Raw genomic sequence first — 22,974 nt, forward strand, 5'->3', positions numbered from 1 at the left:
ATTGCACGGGGTTGTGGGCAGTGGAGCGGTGTTGAGGGCAGGGTGGGCAGTGTTGAATGGGTTGGGGGCAGGGGGGCGGTGTTGGATGGGTTGGGGGCGGGGCAGTATGGGACAGGGCTCGTAAACTGTGTGCTGCTGCAGTCTCCTGAACTGAGAGCAGACTTTCAAAACTCCGAGCCCCAGAGGAAAGGCACTTAAATCAATTTACCAAATAATCAATTATCTGAACGAAGTAGTGCTCTCCCAACTCGTTCAGATAATCAAGGTTTCCCCTGTAGCGTAAATTAGTTTTAATCTATCCACTGACCACAAGAGACAAAGGATGGTATCAGAACTTAGCTAGTTGGTTTTCCCTTTTTACTATCTGCCAAGTTTGTGACAACTTTAAATCCAGAAAAAAAGGCATAATCATTTGAAGCAGAGTAAAATGCTGGTCATGGAGTGGAGAAGCAAGACAATCATTTAACTCACTGTTCAAGCAAACAGCTACTACTGACATGGGCTAAATGGCCTGTTGCATTGGAAAGGTGAATAATTGAAATTTGTCATGCTCCAGAAGTTGTAAACTCTGCAGTTCTATGGGTCTTTCTGAGACACCATGAACTTAGTAAATTCCATATATCCAAGAGAATATTGCAAACTGATACAGTGTCAATGGAATTAAATGTTTATAATTCATCTCAAATTGTTTAACTTTTATGGTTATGATCAAGATGAAGGGAAATGCATCTTCCATAAGCATTTCTGTTCCCTTAAATCTCTCTTTAACCTTGTACAAAAATACAACACAACTTAAAATAAGCTTTACAACCCAATATGTACCACTTGGAATTCTGGATGTTTTCCGAACATGGGTGATCAATACATACATATTAAGAATTCACCCTTCGCCCTACTGTCTTGACAATGACTGCATGCTAAGCAGCATTACTGGTTAGCATTTCAAAGTTTAACATGTCTTACGTAAAGAGGTTCAGGATCAACTGTGAAACATTGCTAGTAATTCAGTTAAAACTTCACCATAAGTAATGGTTAAGCAGCAAGACTTCCAACAAAATACGAAAGAATCTTATTGAAGGGAAGAGGAGACTTGCCTTTAAAGAATGACTAACTGTCTAATACTTGAATATGGTGACTTACTAAAGTACAGAGTGCTTTCTGAACAGTTTCCTGGTGCCTCAAGGTAATGCCTCAAATTTTGAGACCCTGGGGTAAAATTTGGGGATATGGAAGTTGCTCAGATGGGGAAGACTTTAATCCCTTCTCAAGTTACACGGTTTCCAGTGCCCCAAAAGTCTCCCTTGAAGCCAGGCAGGTTGATGAAAAGTCAGGGTTGATTAAAGAACCACTCTTATCCTTCCAATTTTTTTCTGTATTGGTCATCAAGCCTCAAACAGCAGACTATTATGCCATATTCTTCATGAGAAAAATAAGGAATTAAAAGGAACCTTGATAGTTGAGGAGCAGTGACAGATACATAAAGAGAGTTCATGGCTTGCAGCAAAGATGTGTCCCATTGAGGAAGGAGGGTTCGAGAAATGGCTTAGGCTGACCATAGTTAACCAGGGAAGGATAGCATCAAATTGAAAGAAAAAAACACACAATCGGGCAAAGATTAATGTTAAGCCAGAGAATTAGAAAAGTTTCAAAAGCCAAAAGATGACCAAAACGAGGGAGAAAATAAGCTTTGAGGGTAAACCTGTAAGCAATCTCTTGCTCTCAGTCTTAATAAGTTTTAAAAAAAGGAACAGAGAAACCAAAGTGAACATTAGCCCCTTACAGAACAAGGCTGGGAAAATAACAATAATGGGGAACCAGGAAATAGCAGAGAATTGAAGAAATACTTTACATGCGTCTTCACCAAAGGTGTACATAACATTCCAAAATTACTAAATAATCAAGACCAAAGGAAAGTATAGAAAAACAGTAATTATCACCACAGAAAAACTGGGAGGGAAACAACTGGGGCTAAAGACTGATAAGTCCCACAGACCTGATGTGGAGTGCATCCTAGGAAATTAAACAAAGTAGCTACACAGGTGCACTGGTAGTAATTTTCCAGGAATCCTTAGATTATGGGAAAGTCCCAGGGAAGGAGCCAAAAATAAAAGGGTAATTTTAGGCCAGTTAGCTTAACTTCTGTTCTTCAAAAACTATCAGAGTCTGTTATAAAGTACGTAATAGCAGAGCGTTAGAAATACTTAAAGTAATAAAAGCAGAGTCAGCAGGGCTTCATGAAGGGGAAATCATGCTTGACAAATTTATTTGAATTCTTTGAGGAGGAAACAAAGAGTGAAGATAAAGGGGAGGCAGTATAATAGATATGAATGTTCAGAAGCCATTTGATAAGATACCACATATTAGGCTATTCAGATATGAGCCTACAGTGCTGGACGTAGTATCTCAGCAGGAGTAGAATACAGTTGGGAATTGGGGAACATTCTCAGAATGGCAATCTGTAACTAGACGAATGCTGCAAGGATCAGTACTGGGGCCACAATTGTTTACAATACATACTAATGACCTGGATGAGGAAATTGAATGCAAAGTTTGAGATGACACAAAAATAGGTGGGAAGGCAAGTAGTGAGGATGACACAAAGGAATCTGCAGAGGGATGTAGACAGATCTGGCAAGTGGGCAAAAACATGGTAGATGGAATATAAATGGGCAAATGTTAAGATATGCGTTTCAGCAGAAAGAATATAGGAGCGGATTATTGAAAAGGATAAAGGATAAAGACTGCAGCATGCTACGGAACAGAGGAATTTGGGATTTCTTGCTCATGAACCACAAAAGGTCAGTTTCCAAGTTCAGCAGGTAATACAAAAGGCAAATTAAATCCTGGCCTTTGTTTCCAAGGGAAAGGAGGTTTTTGCTAGAATTATACAAAGCACCTATCAGATCCAGGTAGAATACAGTAAAGAGTTTTGGGGCCCTTATCTAAGAAAAGATATCATGGCATTGCAGACAATCCAGAGAAGGCTCATGAGGCTAATACCAGGTATGGAGACACGGACTTATGAAGATAGGCCGAGCAGACTGGGCTTGCACCCATTTGCTGTTTGGTTCATGTATCTCTGGACATCGGAGTGTGTCTCGGAAAAAATAAACAGTGAAATTGACAGCTGAACTTAGAGGAACCTGTGTGGGAGAACTCAGCACAGGAACAGATAGGTGTATAATTGTTAAGTGTAACCTTGCTGTAAGTCTACAGTAGTGAGTAGAGTGAGTTCTTTCTTGATGATGTTTTATTGAAATCTGTCTCTTGATTAAATTTTAAAAATATAAATCGTAAGTACCAAGTTAGCCTGGAACATTGTTTTTTAGAGCAGAATTACAGTGCTATTTTCTGGGTCTGCATATTGTGAAGGAGCAAAGATGGCCTTTCGTAGAGTGATATGCTCTTCCTGTCGGATGTGGGACTTTACGAAGAGTTTTCATGTTCCTGAAGATGATGTCTGCAGGAAGTGTCTTTGGTTGCGAATTCTATCATATTGCATGGATCAGTTGGAGTGGCAGTTAGAGGCAATAAGGAATTTACAAGAGCTAGGGGATGTGATGGATGGCAGTTATACAAAAGGAGAAAAGCCACAGATACAATTAGGTAGATGTGTTAACTCCAGAAAGGTGGGAGAGGTAGGCAGGTTGTGCAGGAGTCTTCTGTGGCTATTCCCATTTCAAACAAGTCTGATGTTTTGGAAAATGTTGGTGGGAGGGATGGACTCTTGGAGAACGTAGCATGAACAGCCAAGTTTCTGGTATCAATGCAATGTACCCCTCTAATGTAATGAGGGGTACATCAGGTTCCAAGCGATTGATTAGAGAGTCCCCTATCATAATCAAAGGCACAGACAGACATTCCTACAGCCAGCAGCGAAAAATCGGAATGGTGTATTGCCTCCCTGGTGCCAGGATCAAGGATTCCACAGAGATGGTGCAGAGCGTTCTCAAAGGGGAGAGGGACCAGCAGGTGGTCATTGTACACATTGGAACCAACAATATAGGAAGAGAAAAGGATGAGACTCTGAAGGGAGAATATAGAAACTTAGGCAGGAATTTAAAAAGGAGGTCCTCAAGGATAGCAATATCTCAATTACTCCTGATGCTATGAGCTAGTAAGGGTAGTAATAGGAGGATAGAGCAGATGAATGTGTGGCTGAGAAGCTAGTGCAGGGGAGAAGAGTTGACATTTTTGGATCATTGGAATCTCTCCCGGGGTGGATGCGACCTGTACAAGAAGGATGGACTAATTGGAAGAGGACTAATATACTAGCAGGGAGATTTGCTTCAGCTGCTCGGGACGATTTAAACTAGCAAGGTGGTGTTGGTTTTGGTGGTGGTGGTGGGGGGGGGGGGGGGGGGGAAAGAGTGGAGAAGAGAGTTGGTGGGACCCAAGGAAATAGGGTAGAAGGAAATGACTGAGACTGATACATCTTGGAAAAGGAGTCAAACAGTCAAGGCAGGCAGGAACAAAGCAGAAAGCACTTCGGACTGCTAAATTAAACCGTCTTTACTTCAATGCAAGAGGCCTCACAGGGAAGGCAGATGAACTCAGGACATGGTTAGGAACATGGGACTGGGATAAGTGTCTCAGGGATGGACAAGATTGGAAGCTTATTGTTCCAGTACACAAATGCTATAGGAAGGGTAGAAGGGGAGTGGCAAGAGAGGAGGGTGAGTGGCATTTTTGATAAGGGATAGCATTACAGTTGTACTTAGGGAGGATATTCTTGGTAATACATCCAGGGAAGGTATGTGGGAGGAACTGAAAAGTAAGAAAAGGATGATCACCTTATTGGACTGTATTATAGACCCCCCGCCTAATAGTCAGCAGAAAATTGAGAAATTTGTAAGGAGATTTCAGATATCTGTAAGAATAATAGGGTGGTTATGGTAGGGGATTTTAACTTTCCAAACATTGACTGGGACTGCCATAGTGTTAACGGTTTAGATGGAGAGGAATTTAAGTGTGTACAAGAAAATTCTCTGATTCAGCATGTAGATGTACCTACTAGAGAAGGTGCAAAACTTGACCTACTGTTGAGAAATAAGGCAGGGCAGGTGACTGACGAAGGCAAGAACCTACAGCAGCCTGTTTTTGAGATAAGAAGTGTTGTTTTGTAAACCTTAATTGGGGGTTTTGTTAGACTAGTATTATAGAAGGGACGGTTAGAGAAAGAAATTGTAAATAGTGGTTAGTTAATTATTCTCTGTTATGCTTTAAGAAATAAAGTTATTAATTTTTACTTTTCATAGTTCTTGGCCACTCGTATTTTTATAGATTACTGCATGATATAAATCTTTTCTATGTTGCTGGTTTTAAATTGAACAGGAGAGTTTATCCCATATCGTAACACCTGGAACACACATTTTTCCCTTCGAGGGCACATGCCTACTTGGGAGAAACATTTAAGGACAATGTTCATGTTCTCCAAATGCTCTTTATTGGTTTTCCCAGTTATTAGTGTTACAACACAGGGTAAACTCTCCTGCTTAATTTAAAACCAGCAACACAGAAAAGGTTTATCCTATGCAGTAACCTGTGAAAGGCCAAGAACTTTTTAAAGGAAAACTTAATTTTATTTCTTAAAGTATAAGCGAGAATAATGAACTAACAACTATTTACAATCCCTTACTCTCACCTATCTGTTACCTTCCCTTCTACGATACTTGTCCGATAAACTCCCAATTACAATTCACAAAAACAAAAAAACTTATCTCAAAACCAGACAGCTTTTGTCCTCGGAGTTCTGGTCTTCTTTTCTTCTTATTATTCTACTTAGGGATTTCTGCTTCATAGATAACTGATCGATAAATATCTTTTAAGAGAGCTGTTTTCTGGTCAGTGTGCAGATGTTGTTGGCTTGGCATTCTCCTCTCAACTGTTCAGTTTTCCCCGGTGTTATACCCTCAAAGCATCACATTGTGTCATCGGCTTTTAAGATTATCGATATACCCAATTCAAACTGGATGGAATTTTAGGGTATAATTTAAATTGATTGGCCTAATTCGAATCTGTTGTGTCATTTCTAGGCACCCAGCTAATCGCGTTGTTCAACCAAATGTTACATTTATTTCTTTTCAGAACACTTGGTTCTGTCAGGTAGTTCTGCTGCTTTTAACTCTTAAAAGGTACAGTACACGCATATGTTCATAACAAGAGATCGAGTGAATCCTTAAAAGAGTATAAAAGCAATAGGAGTATACTTAAGAGGGATACAGGAGGGCAAAAAGGGGACATGAGATAGCTTTGGCAAATAGAATTAAGGAGAATCCAAAGGGATTTTATAAATACATTAAGGACAGAAGGATAACAAGGAAGAGAACAGGGCCTCTCAAAGCTCAGCAAGACAGATGGAGGAGATATTAAACAAGTATTTTGCATCAGTGTTTACTGTGAGGACGTGGAAGATACAGAATATGGGGAAATAGATGGTGACATCATGAGAAATGTCCATACTACACAGGCAGTGGTGCTGGATGTCTTGAAATGCATACAAGTGGATAAACCCCCAGGATCTGATCAGGTGTACCCTAGAACTCTGTGGGAAGCTACAGAAGTGATTGCTGGGTCCCTTGCTGAGGTATTTATATCACTGTTAGTCACACGTGAGGTGCTGGAAGACTGGAGGTTGGCTAATGTGGTGCCACCATTTACAAAAAGTGGTCAGGAAAAACCAGGGAACTGTAGACTGGGTCTGACATTGGTGGTGGGCAAGTTGCTGGAGGGAATCCTGAGGGATAGGATTTACATGTATTCGGAAAGGTAAGGACAGATTAGGGATAGTCTGCATGGCTTTGTGCGTAGGAAATCACATTCACGAATTTGATTCGAGTCCTTTGAAGTAGGAACAGAGAATTGATGAGAGTAGAGCAGTAGACGTGATCTGTATGGACTTCAGTAAGGTGTCTGGAAGGTTCCTCTTGGGAGACTGGTTAACAAGGCTAGATCTCATGGAATACAAGGAGAACTAGCCATTTGGATACAGAACTGCTCCAAGACAAAGACAAAGGGTGGTGGTGTAGCATTGCTTTTCAGACTGGAAATCGGTGACCAGTGGAGTGCCACAAAGATTGGTGCTAGGTCCACTACTTTTCATCATTTATATAAATGATTTGGATGTGAGCATAGGAGGTATAGTTAGTAAGTCTGCAGATGACACCAAAATTAGAGGTGTAGTGGACAATGAAGAAGGTTATCTCAGATTACAACGAGCTCGATCAGATGGGCCAATGAACTAAGGAGTGGCAGATGGAATTTAATTTCGATAAACGCAAAGTGCTGCATTTTGGAAAAGCAAATCAGAGAAGGACTTATACACTTAATGGTAAAGTTACGGGGAGTGTTGCTGAACAGAGATCTTGGAGTGCAGGTTCATAGTTCCTTGAGAGTGAAGACGGCGTTTGAAACATTTTCCTTTGTGGGTCAGAGCACTGAGTACAGGAGTTGGGAGGTCATGTTGCAGCTGTACAGGATATTGGTTATGCTACATTTGGAATATAGTGTACACAATTCTGGTCTCCTTCCTATTGGCAAGATTTTGTGAATCTTGAAAAGGGTTCAGAGAAGATTTACAAGGATGTTGCCAGGGTTGGAGGATTTGAGCTATAGGGAGAGGTTGAATAGACTGGGGTTGTTTTCCCTGGAGCGCTGTAGGCTGAGGGGTGACCCTATAGAGGTTTATAAAATCATGAGGGGCATAGATAGGATAAATAGACAAGGTCTTTTCCCCAGGGTGAATGAGTCCAGAACTACTGGGCATAGGTTTAGGTGAGGGGGGAAAAGATATAAAGGGGACCTAAGAGGCAACCTTTTAAACACAGGGTTGTACATGTATGGAATGAGCTGCCAGAGGAAGTCACGGACGCTGGTACAATTACAGCATTTAAAAGACATCTGAGTGGGCATACGAATAGGAAGGGTATAGAGGGATATGGGCCAAGTGTTGACAAATGGGACTAGATTAGGCTAGGATATCTGGTCGGCATGGACACGTTAGACCAAAGGGTCTGTTTCCATGCTGCACAGCTCTATTACTCTAATAAAACGCAACCTTATTGAAACATACAAGGTTCTTAGCTGACTTGACAGGGTAGATGAGAAACGTGGTTTCCCCTTATGAGAGTGATAGGATCACTTAGCGCTTCTTTGATGTTTCCTCCGGTGTTTATAGTGGTCTGTCCCTGCCGCTTCCGGTCGTCAGTTTCAGCTGTCCGCTGTAGTGGTTGGTATATTGGGTCCAGATCGATGTGTTTGTTGATGGAGTTTGTGGATGAATGCCATGCCTCTAGGAATTCCCTGGCTGTTCTCTGTCTGGCTTGCCCTATGATAGTAGTGTTGTCCCAGTCGAATTCATGTTGCTTGTTGTCTGCGTGTGCGACCCCTAGGACTCATAACGGCACACAAACCAACAGCCACGCTCAGACAACAACTCACCAGAACGAAGGACCCGATACCCAACATGAGCAAAACTAATGTAATGTAGTGTACAAAATACCATGCAAGGACTGCACAAAACTCTATATAGAACAAACAGGAAGACAGCTAACAATCCGCATACATGAACATCAACTAGCCACGAAACGACACGACCAGCTATCCTTAGTAGCCACACACGCAGACAACAAGCAACATGAATTCGACTGGGACAACACTACTATCATAGGGCAAGCCAGACAGAGCACAGCCAGGGAACTCCTAGAGGCATGGCATTCATCCACAAACTCCATCAACAAACACATCGACCTGGACCCAATATACCAACCACTACAGCGGACAGCTGAAACTGACAACCGGAAGCGGCAGGGACAGACCACTATAAACACCGGAGGAAACATCAAAGAAGCGCTTCGCAGGAGGCTCCCAAGCACTGATGATGTCGCCTAGCCAGGGGACGAAACGTTTGCAACAAAGCTTCCAGCTCGGCGAACAGAACCACAACAATGAGCACCCGAGCTACAAATCTTCGCATAAACTTTGAGAAGGCAAGCTGTGTAAGATATGTGAGAAAGTAGGATGTTGGTCAGACCAACAATTAAGGAAAATTTCTCCCTCTCAATGAGTTAATGGCCTTTCAAACTTTTAAATAGTACTTGCCAACTTCTGAAGTGATTAATTCAGTGAATAAACGTTAAAGCATGCTGCACAATATTATCATGAACTGAGGCGTCTAACCATGGAAAATCAGGAAGAGAATGGTATGCAAGAACGATGTAAGAAACTCCACAACAAAACATACAGCGGGTATAGGAGGGTAACGTCAATGCAGTAAGTCTCTCATGAGCACTAGAACTGGGAACATTTTCCATCGACCATATCAAGAATTACAGAACTGCCAGTTATCTAATTTTATTTTGTTTTTGATAAGAGCTGCATATGTTCTTTCAGCTTTACTTCTGAAAACAAAACAATTGTTTTACAATGGAAGGATAATAAGGCTTATTAAGGACACACCAACAACAGGATTAAGCAATGGATAAACTATTGACACTCTGCCATACAATAAGACCTGAGCTAGTCTTCTACCTCAACTCTACCCTCCTGCACACTAAATTAATGACAGGTATCATTTAGTGATTAAATGTGCATTTCAGAGCAGATGGTAAATGTCTTTGAACATAGGACATAGAACATAGAACGTAGAACGTAGAACATAGAACAATACAGCGCAGAACAGGCCCTTCAGCCCTCGATGTTGCGCGGACCTGTGAACTATTCTCAGCTCGTCCCACTACACTATCCCATCATCAATCATCCATGCGCATAACCAAGGATTGTTTAAATCTCCCTGATGTGGCTGAGTTAATTACATTGGCAGGTAGGGCACTCCACACCCTTACCACTCTGTCTTAAATCACCCCTCAATTTGTAGTTATGCCCCCTCGTACAAGCTGACGTCATCATCCTAGGAAAAAGACTTTCACTGTCTACCCTATCTAATCCTGTGATCATCTTGTATGTCTCTATCAAATCCCCTCTTAGCCTCCTTCTTTCCAATGAGAACAGACCCAAGTCTCAGTCTTTCCTCAAAAGATCTTCCCTCCAGACCAGACAACATCCTCGTAAATCTCCTCTGCACCTTTTCCAATGCTTTCACATCCTTCCCGAAATATGGCGAACGGAACTGTATACAATATTCCAAGTATTCTTTATGACCTATTATGTAACTCTCAAAAATAAATCTGAGCTCCACAGCAGCTTCATAATCAAATACTTTGGCTGGTAGTTGAAGCCCTGCTGTTGCAGGTAGTTAGCCACAGGGAAGACTGTGGGCAGACAATGTACGTTTACAAAGTTTTGCTAGTTTATGCGCTCCATTAATGCCAATTGTCACATCATTCCTTTGATGGGCAATGTTAGAGTTTGAAGATAGTGAGGACTGCAGATGCTGGAAAGTCAGTGTCAATAAAATGTGAAGCTGGAAAAAGCACAGCAGGTCAAGCAGCAGAGGAGCAGGACAGTCAATGTTTCAGGCAGAATCCTTCGTCAGGACTTCATCACAATATTGGAGTTTGTGCAAAGCAAGTGGATTGACAAATATTTTCAGCCAAAAAAAAGGACCTCCATTTTCAAGTTGCTGATAGATATAAGTGAATGTGTTCAAATCCAAGGTGCTCATCCAGTTTACTAAGGGGATCTAAATGTTCCTTTCTGGACAGTCAGAAGATGAATAATAGTGCTTGAGTCAAACCACATTATCTAAGTTTACAGAGTGAATCATTACACGCATATATCTTCTAATTCAACCACAGTTTCAATAAGCATCTCCAAACAAAATCCCAGTTAACGTATATCAACTGCACATAAATAACATGCAATTAATGCAGCCTGCTTGCCCAAAAGCACCCCATAGTGGGACCCTTCTAAATCTCAGTTTTCTTCTCAGCAGTAATATTTTCTAATGCCCCGTGAATCAGTCTTGCAACTACCATTAATCCCTCTCTACTTTCTCAAATACTGAAGCCTACTGTAGAACAAATGCGTCAAGCCTTAAAACCAAACACTGCTGAACCCAAATAAATTTTTTCCTGTATTTACTATAATTATTCTCAAACAGTCCAGGAAAAATACACTTTTCATTTGTCCTTGGCATCCCAGAACTGTAACCACATCCTTGCGGCAGGTAATCCCTCATTGTGATATCATTGCCAGTCACATAAATGTGAAAAACATGGTCCTGGATATTCTTTCAATCTTTCTTCCTTCCCACTAGGGGTTAGGTTGCTGTACGGATATATCAATTCAATTACAAGAAAGTGCACATTACCACAGTGTTTGGAATCCCAGTGTAGCTCCCAGTTCTCTCCATTCCCTTTCTTCAAATATTTCATTTTTCATTGAACTTGCAGTGACAAAAGATTGAGGATCCATGCTCAGGGCCACATATTCCAGTAATTTCAATTGTTGGGATAATAGCTTTACTTATGATGCACCATCGAATCATGTGGTGCACATACATACTTCAAATATTTCCTCTTTGTTGTGGTATAACATAGCTTTCTCTTCATAAGGGCCTATTGGCCTCCAGCCCCAGGGAGAACTGCTGTTCAGCACTGAATTGCCCTAGTAACAGGAGCCAGAATTATTCAGGGTATTCAATTATTAATGCATTTTAAAAGGACGTTTCTACATTCTACTATGCATTTAATATTACATTTACTAACAGACTTTGTACATTTAACTATGAAGTGGCACTTGGCAAGTACCAACTCAAAGCTACCACTAGATGCTTGCAGTGACTAAGTGCACCCCGTTATCAATTCTATCTCCCCATCTGGATTTGGAGATTATGATGCTTGCTCAAAAATGAAGTATTTCTCCATACTAATATTCCACACTATTATGTAATTGCATTTCAGAATAAAGAAATATTCAGAGTACTTCATTCATTAGGCTCCAAATATGTACATTACACCCCCTCAATGGCATAGTCAATTTTACTGAGTACAAACTCTCCTCTCAACAGAAACTGTTATTTTGCTTCAAATCCACTCAGGAGTTTAAATTATAATTGTTCCTCTGATGTGGGTGGTAGTCCTAAGGCAATACTGGGAGTCTGTCACTTGTTGCCCTCAGGTCATTGCAAGACTACAAATGTTAAATCATAGAATCCCTACAGTGTGGAAACAGGCCATTTTGGCCCAACAAGTCCACACCGATCCTCCAAACAGTATCCCACCCAGATTTATTAATAAAATTACTAAATTAATAAATGAATTTATTAATGCACCTAGCCTTTACAATCATGAACACTGTAGGCAATTTAGCATGGCCAATTTACCTAATCTGAATATCTTTGGACTGGGGCAGTAAACTGGACCACCTGGAGGAAACTCACACAGACACGGAGAGAATGTGCAAACTCCACACAGACAGTTGCCCAAGTCTGGAATTGAACCCAGTGCTAACCACTGAGCCACCGTGTTGCCCAGACTGCAGACAATGACAGGTTCCACCTCAAATGACATCAATATTACAAGATTGCTCTTAATCAGAACCTTTTATGGTCCACAGATTACAATATATTAAATTCAATTCCACAACTTAGTATTTGAACAAATCTTCTTGCCAACCTAATCCAACTCCAAAAACATTTGCCACTCAATCACTTTTCCAAGAATTCCGGAAACCTGACATACTGAAAGCACGGACAAGTTAATAATTCAAGGCAAGCTTTCAAGTGGGCAAAATCATTACTGTGAAGGCTCACTCTTAAGTGGAAAATATTTAATAATTATTCTTTACTGCATCCAAACAACTGCATTCTCCACTATAGCTGGTAAAGTCTCAGATTCTGCCTTGGAACAATGAAGGCTAATCCACTCTGACACCATCAGGCAGCTTGTTTGCAAACCAGCACAAATATCTTGGCAGGATCACAGAGGCCTTTATTGAGGCAGTGTTGAAATAATGTGCCACAGTCTGAAGTCAAAACTATTCACATGACCAACACACACTAGAGCAGCAGCTGGGTTCTCTGCCAATCCCTCCAGTTGCCAATTTCATTAAGGTCATCACTACAGGTCTCAAGAAACCAGTTGCTTCTGAATCTCTCTGCCTTCCCTTGCTTCAGCACAGATTCCATCACATAGCAATGCCGGCACTATGAAGGAAGGTCACCAAAAAACACTAGCCAGGAACTGACTGATGAGCAAGCAACAAACAATTCAGGATTTAAAAACACAGCAAGGAACTGCAAAAAAAAAGTCCTCTGTCAACACAACATTTTATTTTGCATATCAGAGGCAGGGATCGCTGATGGGACAGGGTCACTACGTGCACTATTCAGACTCAGCACGTAAAGGAACACAGCAATGGCCAGAATATTAGCAAAATAGAAGCATGGTTCCCATACGCCAAGTATAATTTTATTGCTGGTTCACAAATCTTACTGATTTGTCGTTTTTGCAGGGTCATGTCACCTTTGTCTCCTGAATCAATTCAAATGATCCCTGCATCAAGTTTGATACCTTTACACTGATGGCTTTACACAACCTTTACACACATTAGATTATTTATAATTGAAGACACATGCAGAGAAATGGAAAAAAAAAACTGAAAACTTATACATAGTCTTCAAGTCTCCACAACACATACCTGGGTAGCCAAGTGAAACAAAGCTTGAACACTCCATATAAATAAAACACTCAAAACTAACAGAGCATGGAGAAGCACAGGTCACCTTTTGACAGTTTTTCAGAAGCCTGGAGGTCTTACCCGTTTAGGCCCATGGAAGATTTTCCTGGTATTTTCCTTGGCTTTTTCCTGTCTATTCATTGGTTTCCTACCAGCATCGGAATTTGACTCATCACTGAATTCCAGCAAATCTGAAAGAGTGCAAGTCACCTGTAAACATGCTATACACATTCAAACAGTCTTATTCACAACAGAATTTTTAAAAACTGCTTGGTATCACAGTCTACACAATCCAATTTTTTAAACAACATCATGCAGTCAGAGAACTGTAGATCCTCAGGTACAGTCAGTGATTACAAGTATTTGTTACTGACTAGCCAAAACAACTTCGCTTTAATCAGGACCACTACTTCATGTGCAGTATTCAAGAAAGAATTCAAATCAAGTACATCAGTAAAATACTGAAGCAGTGGAATAAGAAATAAATGAGTAGTTTTACAAAATAAATTTTTGAAAGTTTACAACAGTTTATATTGGGGTGCTACAACCGATATGTTCTCGATTGGTTGTTATGCAGCAGTTCCACTCTTGGAATCCGAAACCACACCCCACACCTTTTCACAAGTCCTGCACAAATGCAGAGAAGATACCACCCTGCCAACCAACCTGTATCTTGCATATCCCATGTCAGACCTCTCATGTCTCAAATACACCACTACATCACCAGCGTTAAAGTTATTCTTTAATATCCAGACCAATGTAAATGGTTGCAAATTCTACTAGATAGGAGGGATGGAGAGGACTTCAAACTGAATAGTGAGGCAAGGGATCACGTGAAGGAAGACAAGGAAAGTACAAAAAGAAAAATGCAAATGTAAGAAAGCAAGGCAGCAAGAATAATAAAATAATTGAAGAATGACAGTGTGAGAGTATATAACTATATTATTCTAGGTAAGGGGAGCAATTACTCGCCAAGGTCACCACATCTGAGCACCAGGTGGCAGCGATCAGGAAGCAGAACCCACCATCCCTTACCAGTTGATGCTGACCAGTCCATTACATCTCAGGATGTAAGGCACAGTCAGGTGTACCAGGAATGAGCCACATCTCTGTGGAACAAAGCACGCAACAGTCTCTCAACTCCCTTTTGAAGTTGTGTATAACTTTGAGGTCATCCAGCTTGTTTACATTGGCTTGCTGTTTGCTGGGGAGGGAGAACCTGAAACCCCGCAGTTTCAGTCTCAGCAGAAATTGAAGCTTGAGGACCCTGTACATAAAGTAGTTCAGTGTTGGTCTGAGGCAATGAAAGATCTTCTAAAGGGACTGCTTGGAGTGGGTGAATCTCTTCAAAAATGACATAACGAGAGTCCAGAGACAGGACGTTCCTTTTAGGGTCAAAGGTAAGGCTGGTAGGTGTAGGAGATGCTGGATGACTAAAACAAATTAAGGTTTTGGTCAAGAAAAAGAAGAAAGCATACGTCAGGAAAAGACACTAGACATTGAGTGAATTCTTAGAAGAGTATAAAGGCAGTCGGAGTATACCCAAGAGAGAAATCAACAGGGCCGAAAGGGGATATGGGATAGAACATAGAAGAATACAGCGCAGTACAGGCCCTTCATAGAACATAGAACAATACAGCACAGAACAGGCCCTTCGGCCCACGATGTTGTGCCGAACTTCTAACCTAGATTAAGTACCCATCCATGTACCTATCCAAATGCCGCTTAAAGGTCGCCAATGATTCCGACTCTACCACTCCCACGGCCAGCACATTCCATGCCCCCACCACTCTCTGGGTAAAGAACCCACCCCTGATCAGCTGTTCCTCATCAGACCTTCCCTCCAGACCAGGCAACATCCTGGTAAATCTCCTCTGCACATTTTCCAATGCTTCTGCATCCTTCCCGAAAAATGGCGAACAGAACAGTACACAATATTCCAAGTGCAGCCGCACTAGCATTCTGTTTTGTTGCAGCATGATATTACGGCTCGAGAACTCAATCCCTCTATCAATGAAACCTAACAAACCGTATGCCTTCGTAACAGCACTATCAATCTGGGTGGCAACTTTCAGGTATGTTTGGACATGGACTCCAAGATCCCTCTGCACATCCACACTATCAAGAATTTTTCAATTGATGCAGTACTCGGTCTTCCTGTTATTCTTCTCAAAGTGCATCACCACACATTTAGCTGCATTGAACTCCATTTGCCACCACTCAGCCCAATTCTGCAGTTTATCCAAGTCGCCCTGCAACCTGTAACATTCTTCCAATCTGTCCATTACTCCACCGACTTTAGCATCATCTGCAAATTTACTTATCCATCTACCTATGCCTGCGTCTACATCAGTTATAAAAATGACAAACAGCAGTGGTCCCAAAACAGATCCTTGTGGCACACCACTAGTAACTGGACTTTAGGCTGAATACCTTCCATCAAATCAGTGGCAAAATCACTGTATGCCCCACTATCAACATCCTGGGGGTAGCGGTTGAACAGAAAACCTCTGAACTCGTTATATTTTCAAAAAAAAAATGTCTTGGGATGTGACTGCCACTGACATGATCAGTATTGATGATCCATCTATAATAGCCCAGAGGGCACTTAAGAGTCAATCATTTTGGTTTTGGTCTGCAGCCCCATGTAGGCCTTCCCTAGAGAATATTTGTGAACCAGAAGGGTTTTCCTGACAATCGACAATGTATTTATAGAACATAGAACATAGAAGAATATAGCGCAGTACAGGCCCTTCGGCCCTCGGTGTTGCGCCGATCCAAGCCCACCTATCCTACACTAGCCCACTATCCTCCATATGCCTATCCAATGCCCGCTTAAATGCCCATAATGAGGGAGAGTCCACCACTGCTATTGGCAGGGCATTCCATGAACTCACGACTCGCTGAGGAAAGAACCTACCTCTAATATCTGTCCTATACCTACCACTCCTTAATTTAAAGCTATGCCCCCTTGTAATAGCTGATTCCATACGTGGAAAAAGGTTCTCATGGTCGACCCTATCTAAACCCCTAATCATCTTATACACCTCTATCAAGTCACCCCTAAACCTTCTTTTCTCCAATGAAAACAACCCCAAGTGCCTCAGCCTTTCCTCATACGATCTTTCTACCATACCAGGCAACATCCCGGTAAACCTCCTCTGCACCCGTTCCAGTGCCTCCACATCCTTCCCATAGTATGGCGACCAAAACTGCACATAATACTCCAGATGTGGCCGCACCAGAGTCTTATACAACTGCAACATGACAAATAAGGTTAAGGAGCATTCAAACAGATTTTATAAATACATCAAGAACAAAAGGGTAATGAGAATAGGGCCCAAAGAGGAGCAAGGCAGCCTAAGTGTGGAACGGGAGGAGATGGGGGAAGATACTAAAGTATTTTGCATCAGTGTTTACTGCGGAGGAAATGGAAGATATAGAACATGGGGAAACAGATGGCGACATCTTGAAAAATGCCCGTTTTACAGAGGTGGAGAAGCTGGATGTCTTAAAATGCATAAAAGTGGATAAATCCCCAGCGCTTGATCAGGTGCATCCTAAAACTCTATGAGAACCTAGGGAAGCAATTGCAGGGCTCCTTGCTAGGATATTTGTATCATCGATAGCCACAGATGAGGTGCCAGAAGACTGGAGATTGGCTAATGTTGTGCTATTTAAGAAAGGTGTGTTTTTTTTATATAAGCCAGGGAACAATGGACCGGTGAGCCTGACATCAGTGTTGGGCAAGTTGTTGGAGGGAATCCCAAGTTACAGCATTTACATGTATTTGGAAACGCAAGGACTGATTAGGGATAGTCAATGTGTGTAGGAAATCATGTCTCATGAACTTGATTGAGTTTTCGAAAGAAATAACAGAGGATTGAGGAGGGCAGATGTGATCTATATAGGCTTCAGTAAGGCATTTGACAAGGTTCCTCATTATAGACTGGTTATCAAGGTTAGATCACATTGAATACAGGGAGAACTGGCCATTTGGATGCAGAACTGCCTCAAAGGTAGAAAACAGTGGGTGGTGGAAGGCTGCTTTTCAGACTGGAGGCCTGTGACCAGTGGTGTTCCACAAGGATCTGTGCAGGATCCACTGCTTCACATCATACACATAAATGATTTAGATGTGAACATAGGAGGTATTATTGGTAAATTTGTAGATGACACCAAAATTAGGTGGTGGGGGGGTGGGGAGGAGTCCAGAACTAGAGGGCTTAGATTTACGGTGAGAGGGGAAGATTTAAAAGGGACCTAAAGGAGTCATTTTTTTCATGTAGAGGGTGGTGGGTGTATGGAATGTGCTGCCAGAGGAAGTGGTGAAGGCTGGTACAATTACAGCATTTGAAAGGCATCTGGATTGGTATAAGAATAGGAAGGATTTAGAGGGATATGGGCCAAGTACTGGCAAATGGCTGCTTAGAGTCAGTGGATTGTGCCATATTCAAGAATTCAGCCACTAACCTAAATGAGTATGTCACAACCATTACAGACTTCATTAGTATGTAAAAGACTGTGTGCCAAAGAAGTTAATCCAAATCTTTCCCAACTGCCAACCATGGATGAGCTGGGAGATTCACTCCCTACTGAAGTCCAGGTCTGAGACTTTCAAGTCAGCTGACCCTAACCTACACAGGAAATCCAGGTGTGACCTTTGTAAATCCATCTGAGATGCCAAAAGGCAATACCAAATACCATACCATGGCTCAAAACCCCAAACTAATCACGTGGACACCTGCCGTTTGTGGTAAGGCTTACACCACGTCATGAGCTACAAAGTGATGCCAAACTGACACGGGCAATAATACATCTCTACCCAGTGAGCTCTTTGAACAGAAGGTCTGTGAAACGATGTTACCTGTCCCAATAGCCTCAGATGCACCTGTACCTGTGGACACTACCTCAGATGCGAGAGTGTGAAGCCATGGAAAGCACCTGGCAGGATGAATTTCCTGGCCGTGCACTCAGATCACATGTGGACCAACTGGCAGGAGTACTCGCTGACATCTTTAACCTTTCCTTACTGCAATCTGAAATTCCCATCTGCTTCAAGACGACCACTATCATCCTAGTGCCAAAGAAAAACCATGCAGCACACCTCAATAACTACTGTCCACTTGCTCTGACCTCCATAATTGCAAATGCTTTGGGAGGTTAGTCTCGGCTCACATCAATTCCAGCTGACCAAACTGCCTTGATCCTTTTCAATTTGTCTATTGGTGCAACAGGTCCAAGGCAGACGCCATCCCCATGGCCCTGTGCTCATCCCTGGAACATTTGAGTAACAAGGATACCTACCAGGCTCCTACTTGATTACAGCTCTGTCTTCAACAAACTCCTCTCCAAACTTCAGTGTCAGCTCCCCACTCTGTAACCGGATCCTTGAGTTCCTGACCCATAGACTGCAATCAGTAAAAATACACAACGTCTCCTTCACAATAATCCTCAACACCAGTGCCCTGCAAGGCTCTGTACTCAGCTGCCTACTGTACTCCTTATACACTCGAAGTGTGGTCAAATTGTGCCCCTACTCCATTTACAGGTTTGCTGACAACACCACAGTTGCGGACTGAATCTCAAATGACCAGAGGACAGTAAAGAGATCGAGTGCGGAGCAGCTTAGTTTAAACATGACAGTCTCTTCATCAATGACAGCAAAACAAAGGAGCTGATCAATAACTTCAGGAAGAGGAGTATAATGTACACTCCTGTCTGCGTCAGCTGAGGTGGAGGTGATCAAGAGCATCAATTTCCTGGAAGGGAAGATAACCAATAATCTGTCCTTGCCTACCAACATGGATGTAATGATCAAGAAAGCCTCTACTTCCTCAGAAGTTAACAAAATTCAGCATATCCATAAAGACACTTAGCAATGTTTATAGATGCACCATATAAACCATCCTATCCGGGTGCATTATAGCAAGACTATGGCAACTGCTCTTCCAAGTCCACAAGAAACTACAGAGAATCGGTTCATCATTCAAACCAGCCTTCTATCCAATGACTCCATCTATACTTCCCACTTCTCAGGAAAAACGAACAACAAAGACCCCTTCCACCCTGGTTCTCTTCTCATATCTGCTGCCTGATGGAAGAGGGGGAAAACGTTTGAATACACGCACAAAGAGATTTAAGGACAGCTTTTTCCCTGCTGTTAGCAAACTTTTGAACAAACCTCTCAAATATTAAGATGGATCTCTCTCTCTCTGCACCTTTTCGGTGGCTGTAACACTACATTCTGGACTCTGCTCTGTTATCTGATGCACTTTTTTGATATGGCCTGCTTTCAGAGCATGCAAAACAACACTTTCCACATCTCAGTACATGTTATATTAATAAATCAAATCAAATGGATGAGCGCGACAATAGATAAGGCCAGAGTTTGCAAAGATAGTCTAAGGACAGAATCAAGGCCATGTTTCCTCCATTTTTGTTTAGCAGCAGGAATAGAGAGAGTGACGACCAGAAGGCTGCTAGGAATATAAAACTCTTTACTAAAAATTTACCTCATGAATAGGGAGAGCGCACCAGGGACTGCTTAGTAGGTAAAGTAATATATTTGGCCAGTTGTGTTACCTGAAACTTTAGTTCTGGGCAGTAGATTGGTAAGGTAGCTAGTTTTTTTTATTTTTCAAGAGTCTCTTTGGGAATTTAGAATAGTGGGAGGGGAGGTTAGGGCAGTGGAATGTTCCTCCTGCAGAATGTGGGAGCTAAAGGTGACCACTACTGTCCCTGTTGACTTCATCCGCAGGAAGTGCACCCAACTCAAGCTTCTTGAAATCCGCGTTAGGGAACTGGAGCTGAAGTTGGATGAACTTCAGATCATTCGGAAGGCAGATGGGGTTAGAGAGATGGGTTACGGGGAGGTAGTCACACTTCGGGTACAAGAAAAAGACGGATGGGTATTACAGCTGAAAATGTGTTGCTGGAAAAGCGCAGGTCAGGCCGCACCCAGGAACAGGAGAATCGACGTTTCAGGCATAAGCCCTTCTTCAGGATGGGTATTACAGTCAGGGGACAGAAAGGAAACTGACAGATAGTGCAGGAATCCCCTGTGGCAGTTCCCCTCAATAACAAGAATATCATTTTAGATCTTGTTGGTGGGGATGACTTACCAGCGTTAAGTCATCGGGTACAGGTCTCTGGCACAGAATCTGTCCCTGTTGCTCAGAGGAAAGTGGGTCCCTGTAACTGTCACACTACTCTATAACTGTCACACTGTTCTCCATGTAACTGTCACACTGTTCTCCCTGTAACTGTCACACTACTCTATAACTGTCACACTGCCCTGTAACTGTCACTCTGTTCTCCATGTAACTGTCACACTGTTCTCCCTGTAACTGTCACACTACTCTATAACTGTCACACTGCCCTGTAACTGTCACTCTGTTCCCCTTGTAACTGTCACACTGTTCTCCCTGTAACTGTCACACTGTTCTCCCTGTAACTGATTCTTTTCCTCCATCTGCGGGAAGCGCACCAAGCTCTCGCTCCTCAAAATCCACGCTAGGGAATTGGGGCTGCAGCTGGATGGACTTGGGATTGTTCGGGTGGGCAGAGGGTGTTATTGGGAGGTGGTACAAGGTGATTCTCACACCTCAGTTACAAGCAAAAGGGAGATGGATTACCTTCAGGGGGCAGAGACCGAACCGGCAGGGAATCCCTGTGGCAGTTCCCCTCAATAAGGATTATACCGTTTTGGATAAGGGGTAAGCCATGGGGTACAGGCCTCTGGCACTGAGTCTGTCCCTGTTGCTTAAAGGGGAAGTGGGAAGAGGAGCAGAGCATTAGTCATTGGGGGCTCCATAGTTAGGGGGACAGATGGGACGTTCTGTGGGAACGAGAGAGACACACGTTTGGTGCGTTGCCTCCCAGGTGCCAGGGTCCGTTATTGCCTTGGATTGTGTTTTGGGGATCCTTGAGGAGGAGGAACAGCCCCAATTGATTGTCCACATAGGTAGGAACAGGGATGGGAATTTAAGGCAAAAATTCAGGGAACTAGGGTGGAAGCTTAGAGGTAGAATAAATAGTTGTTATCGCTGGTTTGTTACCTGTACCACGTGCTAACGAGGTGAGGAATAGGGAGAGACAGACAGGAGTTGAACACGTGGTGGTGCAGAAGGGAGGGTTTCAGATACCTGAATAATTGTGGCTCATTTTGGGGTCAGTGGGACTTCAACAAACAGGATGGTCTATACCTGCCTAAATTACAGTTCCACTGTCCAGGGGTTGAGGGTAGTGAGTTAACTGATAAGGCTTCAAGGTTGCAAGAGTGCACCAGCAGTAGGAAGGTGGTTTAAATTGCGTCTACTTCAATGTCAGGAGCATCCGGAATAAGGTGGGTGAACTGGCATCAAGGGTTGGTACCTGGGACTTCGATGTTGTGGCCATTTCAGAGACATGGACAGAGCAGGGACAGGAATGGCTGTTGTAGATTCTGGGATTTAGATGCCTCAGTAAAAACAGAGAAAATGGTAAAAGATAGAGTGGCGTGGCATTGTTAGTCAAGGACAGTATTACAGTGGCAGAAAGGACGTTTGTGGACTTGCTTACTGAGGTAGTATAGTCTGAGGTTAGCAACAGGAAAGGAGAAATCACCCTGATGGAAGTTTTCTATAGATCTCCGAATAGTTCCGGAGATTTAGAGGAAAGGATAGCAAAGATGATTCTGGATAGGACCAAGAGTAACAGGGTAGTCGTTATGGAGGTTTAGCTATCCAAATGTTGATTGGAAATACTGTAGTTCGAGTTCTTTAGATGACTCAGTTTTTGTCTAATGTGTGCAGAATGGCTTCCAAGGGGCGGGACCACATTGGATTTGGTACAGGGCAATGAACCCAGCCAGGTGTTAGATTTGGAGGTAGGTAAGCACTTTGGCGATATTGACCATAATTTGGTTATGATTTGCCTGTCTGGGTTGGGGGTTGTGAGTGCGAGAAAGTGTGCGTATGCAGTGAGTGTAGAGTGTCTTAAGTCTGTGAGGGGGTGCATGTGAGAGTGTGGGGGTGTGTGAGTGTGTGCGCGCGTCTGTGTGTATGTCGACCACCAGTTCCAACGTGCCACAGCAAGGAACCGTAATGACCTCCTCAGGAGACAGACACGTGCTGCAACCGATAGGGTACCCTTTGTTGTTCAGTATTTCCCAGGAGCTGAAAAACTACACCATGTTCTTCGTGACCTGCAACACATTATCAACGAGGATGAGCACCTCACCAAGACCTTCCCCATACCTCCACTACTCGCCTTTAAACAACCGCCAAACCTCAAACAGATCATTGTTCGTAGCAAGGTGCCCAGCTCTCAGGACAACTCCATACAACCCTGTCA

At 42.6% G+C, this 22,974-nt stretch overlaps 1 protein-coding gene across 4 annotated transcripts in view; it reads right to left on the reverse strand.

The window, feature by feature from the left end:
- The window catches only part of LOC122541951 (wings apart-like protein homolog), a 207,240-nt gene that overhangs the window by 91,947 nt on the left and 92,319 nt on the right, over positions 1-22,974 (reverse strand). For all 4 annotated transcript variants that reach the window (XM_043679245.1, XM_043679244.1, XM_043679247.1 and 1 more), the window contains one exon: positions 13,720-13,829. In XM_043679245.1, the coding sequence (XP_043535180.1) occupies positions 13,720-13,829 (110 nt within the window). The remainder of the gene's footprint in view (positions 1-13,719; positions 13,830-22,974) is intronic.

The sequence above is a fragment of the Chiloscyllium plagiosum genome, chromosome 38 (genome assembly GCF_004010195.1).
Source record: "Chiloscyllium plagiosum isolate BGI_BamShark_2017 chromosome 38, ASM401019v2, whole genome shotgun sequence".
Taxonomy (NCBI): Eukaryota; Metazoa; Chordata; class Chondrichthyes; order Orectolobiformes; family Hemiscylliidae; genus Chiloscyllium; species Chiloscyllium plagiosum.